The 6,569-nt window shown below is 39.6% G+C and overlaps 1 protein-coding gene across 1 annotated transcript; it reads left to right on the forward strand.

Annotated features, from left to right (window-relative positions):
• Positions 1–3,228: 3,228 nt before the first annotated feature.
• On the forward strand, positions 3,229–4,138 carry LOC104998924 (olfactory receptor 51Q1-like). Its single transcript, XM_010854326.1, is given in 2 exon segments — positions 3,229–3,335; positions 3,337–4,138. Coding segments are annotated over 2 exon segments (909 nt in total).
• The last annotated feature ends 2,431 nt before the right edge of the window (positions 4,139–6,569 follow it).

A 6,569-nucleotide genomic window follows, 5' to 3' on the forward strand; every position in this document is an offset into this window, starting at 1 on the left:
AGACAAAATGCGTTTCAAGTTCATGTGGAAGGGGAAATACTATATTGTTGATACTTGGCATTAAGGTTAGTTTGTTGATTTAATTAATTAGGTCTAATGAATTTGGTCTAATTAATTAATTAGGTTTTTAGCGTCATCAACTTTCATGCTTTCACAAAGTAACATTTTCACTGAGCTTAGGTTTAGTAGAAGTTAAAGGAAATCTTGTGATATCTGTTGCAGATCTGTCGGTGAGAAAAATAACTTGGTGTGGTGAAATTTTTGAGTTAAACTATAGGAATAATTATGTTCTGAAAATTATATAAAATAATCTCTACAGATTTTGGTAAAAATTACTTGCTCTCTTGGTTTTCCTTAGAAATTAAGGTGTTTAAAAGTTGGAGATTCTAATTTAAATATGTAATTAAAGTTACTTGACATAATAAAACATTTCACTATATAGTAGGAAAGTGGGTTATATATTTTGAGAAAAAAGTTTTATGCATGGCCAGGCTTATTTTAGTTTAAACTTAATTGGGTAAATGGATTTTGTTATTAAAAGTAGACTGGTACAGGACTAGATTTGGTTCCTTTCTGCCAAAAGAACAAGTTTACTTCAAATGCTGCTTTTGATAATATATGTGAACTTCCTTGCCTTTCAATGATATGATTTTGTTTTGAAATATTTTAAGTGACCTATGATTCCACCAGACCAAATGTTCTTAAAACATTTTGAAGTTTTTGATGAGCTTCTTATCAAATTCTGGGTTTCCCAGGTGGTACTAGTGGTAAAGAACTGGCTTGCCAATGCAGGAGAAGTAAGAGACCTGGGTTTGGTCACTGGGTCGGGAAGATCCCCTGGAGGAGGGCATGGCAACCCACTCCAGTATTCTTGCCTGGAGGAGATTGCCATGGACAGAGGAGCCTGGCGGGCTACCGGCCATGAGGTCGCAAAGAATCCTACAGGACTGAGCAACTAATACACACACACAATCAAATTCTAATTAAATTTCTTTTGACTTCAGCTTGCTCTGGGATGCTTCAGAGGGCCCCTAAGTCATGAGATAATCCTTCCCAGGCAAATACTGGAGTGGGTTGCCATTCCCTTCTCCAGGGGATCTTCCAGACCCAGGGATGAAATCCAGGTCTTCCACATTTCAGGCGGATTCTTTTCCATCTGAGCCACCAGAGAAGCTCAGCACATTGAGTGGCCTACCAGGGAAATCTCCACCAGATTTGGGAATGAGCATTCCTATCATCACGAGATGAATTGGTCATGAAATACCCCCAAAGCTAGGATCAAACTTATAAATATGAAAAAGCCTTGCCAGCTGGAAACTGACACTTGCTCTCTACCTCTACAAGGATTAAATCATGAGCCACTGCAGTTCTGACCTTGAACACCCCTGAAAGGAGTTTCAGGGTGGAGATTAGGAATGGGGCACACTGTACTCAGGGGTAAAACTGGCAAAACAGGCTCTCAAACAGAAATTTTAAGAAGATTTTTATGAGCCTAAATCATCACATCTTCTCATATCTTAAAAAGCATTAAAATCACTAATGGTGATGCCTTTTTTGGCAATTTAGGAGAGAAATGCATTTGGATATAAAAATGGAGTAGCTGTCAGACTCAGACATGCCTAGTCGGTCTCACAGCAGTGTCTGTTGGAATTGTAACCCAGCAGAACACTGTAGGTACCTCTATCAAGTCTATGATTAACCTCCTTATCTGAACCTTTATTCTTTTTCTTGTTCAAAACTTGTTCTCCTCAAGATTGAGAATTGTCAAAGAAATAAGGGGAATTGTAGCCCAGCAGGACCCTAAGGGGCCTTCCCAGGACAGGCTTTTCCCATATCTTCTACTTTAGATATACCTAGATAGCAGTATTTGATGCAATAATTTGACTGATAATGTTAACTCTGTAATATCACCCTGTTCCCTCACCCTCAGCCACTCAGAATTGTACACTCGCTGATCACATACCCTGAAACCCCCTTCCCTTCCCTGGGTTTTAAAAATTCTTTGCTGAATTTCACCCTGTGCTGGGAGCTCAGGGTGGTGGGTGGGGGAGGGAAAGTGAGTGCAGCACATAAACTTCTTGTCTCTTTGCACGGCCCTGCAATAAATACTTCTCTGCTTCAAACTTCAGTGTTTCTGTGTGTTTGGCCTCAGTCTATCAGGCACACAAACTTGCTCTAACAAAACTGTTCCAAAAATGTTGGTATACATGTGATCAGTATACATATGATTTTCGTGAAGGAAGAATACATGCAATCAGGCACATATTTCTTTGTAGATTGCCGCTAGTCACCAGGGGCAGAGGTCATTATGAAGAATTTTAGTGCTTTTCTAGATACAAGAAGATGCAAGAACTGGGCTCATGAAATCTCCTGAAAACATGTAACTATCTGAAGACATGTTCTGCCAGTTTTTCCCAGAGCACAGTGTCTCATTCTTGATTTCCACCCTGAACTCCTTTTAGGGAGTGTTAAAGTTCAGCAGCTGCAGTGGCTCATAATTGGATCTTTGTAGAGGTAGAACGCAAGTGCCAATTTATAGGTGACAGTATATTGTATTGCTTTTTAACTTTATCAGTCTATGCTCTCTCTTCTCCAAACTTTATTGTATCAAAGAATATCCTATAGTAATCTTTTCTCTACAGCTATTCTCTCCAACAGCGATAAACACTCCTATACTTTCCTGCTACAAGGGCATGACTGCTTTCTGGACAGATAAAAACGTCCTTAGGTTAAAAAAATGACTGATTTATGCTCTCAACTAGGTGAATGACAAGCTTTGAGCTAAAACAAGCAAAAATAATAAAGCATTTTGAGCTCATTTCCTGTTTATCTCTTTAACCAGATCTCTCTTGAAAATATATCACATGATGATTTAACATGGTTGTAGAACTTTATTCTTATGTTTTCCACTTTTCACAGATTTTGCAACAAACTCTGGTCTTGTGGCTGCCTCCTCCAGTCATGCTTTTCATTACTGCTACTGCTACTGCTAAGTCACTTCAGTCGTGTCCGACTCTGTGCAACCCCATAGCCAGCAGCCCACCAGGCTCTGCCATCCCTGGGATTCTCCAGGCAAGAACACTGGGGTGGGTTGCATTTCCTTCTCCAATGCATGAAAGTGAAAAGTGAAAGTGAAGTCGCTCAGTCATGCCTGACTCTGTGCGACCCCATGGACTGCAGCCCACCAGGCTCCTCCGTCCATGGGATTTTCCAGGCAAGAGTACTGGAATGGGGTGCCATTACCTTTTGGTTACTAACTCCACCCAAGTCCCCTTCTACTTCATCCTCATGGGCATGGCCATCTTCCATACCTGGATTTCCATCCCATTCTGCTGTCTACACTATCCCTATTGCAGGCAACACCACCTTACTGGCTGTCATCAGGGCAGAGCCCTCTCTGCATGAGCCCATGTACTTGTTTCTTTCCATGTTGGCCCTAACAGACCTGGGACTTAGCCTCACTGCTTTGCCTACACTCATGAGGATCCTCTGGTTCAATGCCTCAGAGATCAGCTTTGAGGCTTGCTTTATTCAGTTCTTCTTCGTCCATGGATTCTCCTTTATGGAATCTTCTGTGTTGTCGGCCATGTCTTTTGACCACCACGTGGCCATTTGCCACCCCCTCCATTTTTTTTCCATCCTCACCAAGAAGGCAATCTGCAGAATAGGTCTAGCCATCATTTGCCACTATCTTCTGGCTGTTCTTCCTGCATTGTTCCTGTTGAAAAGGCTCCCCTTTTATGGCTCCCCTCATCTCTCCCACTCCTACTGCCTCCATCAAGACATTATTCACCTGGTGTGTGCTGACACCACTACAAATAATGGGTATGGATTTGTTCTAGCTCTGCTTATTATCATACTGGACCCCTTGCTCACTGCACTGTCCTATGCACTCATCCTGGGACACGTCCTCAGAATTGCCTCCCAGGTGGAAAGGCTCCGGGCCCTCAGTAACTGTCTGTCCCACATTTTGGCTGTTTTGGTCCTTTACATACCCATGGTTGGTGTGTCCATGACTCACCGCTTTGCCAAGCATGCTCCCCGAGTTGTACATGTCAGTATGGCCAGTGTCTATGTACTAGCACCTCCTGTGATGAACCCCATTATCTACAGTGTTAAGACCAAACAGATCCGTTGAAGGATCTTTGATCTCTTTGCTCATAGACAGTTGGAATAGAGTGTTGAGAAGTGGGCTTTTGGTACTACTTTGTAAAATAATAGTTTGAGAAACTTGAAAAATTGGTTTGAATGTCTAGTCATGTATGAATCAGGAAGCAGGGTTGAGAGTTAAATACAATATTATATTCATTGGATTTGTAATTTAAGCTAAGTTGAACCACCTGCATGTGGCAGAGCTGCTTCATTTACACGCACTTTTTGCACTCTAAGTTCCTCAACATTTGTATCCTGGAATTGCCAAGCTTCTAGTTCAAGATGTGAAATATGTTATAGAGTGAACTACCTGAGTTAGGTAACCCTTCAAAAGTCCTTCAAATGGGGACATCCTGTTTTCAACAGTGTCTCTTCTTGTGAAGCTCTCCCCTAACATGTACATGAAGCCGCTAAGTTGCTTCCATTTACACTGTTTCTTCTCGGAAAATGCCCTGAGAAGTAATTCTGGATCCGAAAGAAAACACAAAACAAAACAAAAACTCACTAGGCATCAAACGTGGGGTCTCTCATGATTCAATATAAGTTCTAGGGTTTCTCCTTCTCACCTCTCAGCTTCTAAGTGGCAATTATTTCATCTTGTATTTTTTAGACTTTAGATGTGTACTGGGACATTAATTTGGGAGATGGGTATTCACAGTGAAAATTTGTTAAGAAGGAGATCAGAAGAACCTTGGAAATAAACTGGCTTCCTTTTACGGGTTCATTCATTCATTCATTCATTCATATACTTTTACTTGCTTTTCTTGCTTTTTGGGCTAGGACCTACAGTTCAATGATGAACGAATGTTGACATGTTCCTTGATATGTTCCCAGTCAAACAGAGAATGTATTCAATATTTAACCATTAAATATGATGTTAACTGTGTGCTTTTTCTTATTTAGCTTGAGCAGATTGGTATCTCTAATTTAATACTACCATGACTGGATAGTAGATTTGGTGTAATGCATTTCTGCCTACATTGAAATGAGCATGTGATTTTTACCCTCTTGTTTCTTATTTAATTCAACTACACTTGCAGTTTTACAACTGCAATATCTTAGTATTTTTTCTCTACTTAAAGCCTATGTTGATACCTTGAATTTTTTAACATGGTATTTAGTATGTATCCATACTTTAAAATACAACTAGTCTTAATTTTGTGATTCTCTTAAGCCAAAACTTCATCTGTTTTTTGATTGATTATCATTTTTAGTTTTAATTTGGCAATAAAAATCTATTTCTATTTGTCTTCATCTGGTGCATGTTAAATATAAAGTTATTTTCTTTTATATGTTCCATACTTGATATAATGGCTGCTGTGAATTCCTTGTCTATTACATTCAATATCTGGATTATTTTGGAGCTGATCCCCACAGATTATTTTTCTCTGGAATATGCACCACATTTCTAGTTTCATTTTATGTTGAGTACTCTTAAATTGTATCTAAAATTCCCTCAACCATGTTTTGAATAAGATGTTGAGATTCTGGATTCTGTTTATATCTCTGAAGAATTTGATTGATTTTTATTCAGATAGTTAACTCATGGAACTCAGGTTCTCAATTCACCCCTGCATTTTGAAGCACCTAATATCTTTGTTCAGTTTTGTTAGCCTTACACAGGCTGCTTGATACCTGTCTCAAATATGTACAGTTCAGATATTCACTGAGTTTATATGCACAAATTTGTATTCTTCTTCTTGATCTGTCTTTTACATGTATTTTCTTACCACGTTCTAGATAATCTGACAGCTCCAAAATATTCCTTTTGTTTTTCAAACCAGTAAGTCTGTATGTTTTTTACTGAGTTTTAACTGACCCATCTCCTATCAATAGAGATCTCTGTAAAGCTAAAAGTCATAAAACAAAGAAACTCCCTCAATAATGTTCTCTTTTTCTAAGTAAGTGTAACGTTTCTCTAAGTACACTGTACTTACCTTTCTCTTTTGTCACAATGGCACCCCATTCCAGTACTCTTGACTGGAAAATCCCATGGATGGAGGAGCCTGGTCGGCTGCAGTCCATGGGGTCGCTAAAAGTCAGACACGACTGAGCGACTTCACTTTCACTTTTCACTTTCATGCATTGGAGAAGGAAATGGCAACCCACTCCAGTGTTCTTGCCTGGAGAATCCCAGGGACGGCAGAGCCTGGTGGGCTGCTGTCTATGGGGTCACACAGAATTGGACACAACTGAAGCGACTTAACAGCAACAGCAGCAGCAGTGCTTTCATAGTTTAAAAAAAACACATTTGTTCAAGGTTTATAATGTTGATCTATGGGTTAAAGGTGTCATTTTGTTAGAATAAATACCTTTAGTCATTGAAATACGTAGTCTTATCTATAGTTGAATTGCTGGATTGTACGGTATATTGTAATACAAACTGTCACATTGTGTTCAAAGTGGTTATAACAGTG

Source organism: Bison bison, unplaced genomic scaffold (genome assembly GCF_000754665.1).
Source record: "Bison bison bison isolate TAMUID 2011002044 unplaced genomic scaffold, Bison_UMD1.0 scf7180017853322, whole genome shotgun sequence".
Taxonomy (NCBI): Eukaryota; Metazoa; Chordata; class Mammalia; order Artiodactyla; family Bovidae; genus Bison; species Bison bison.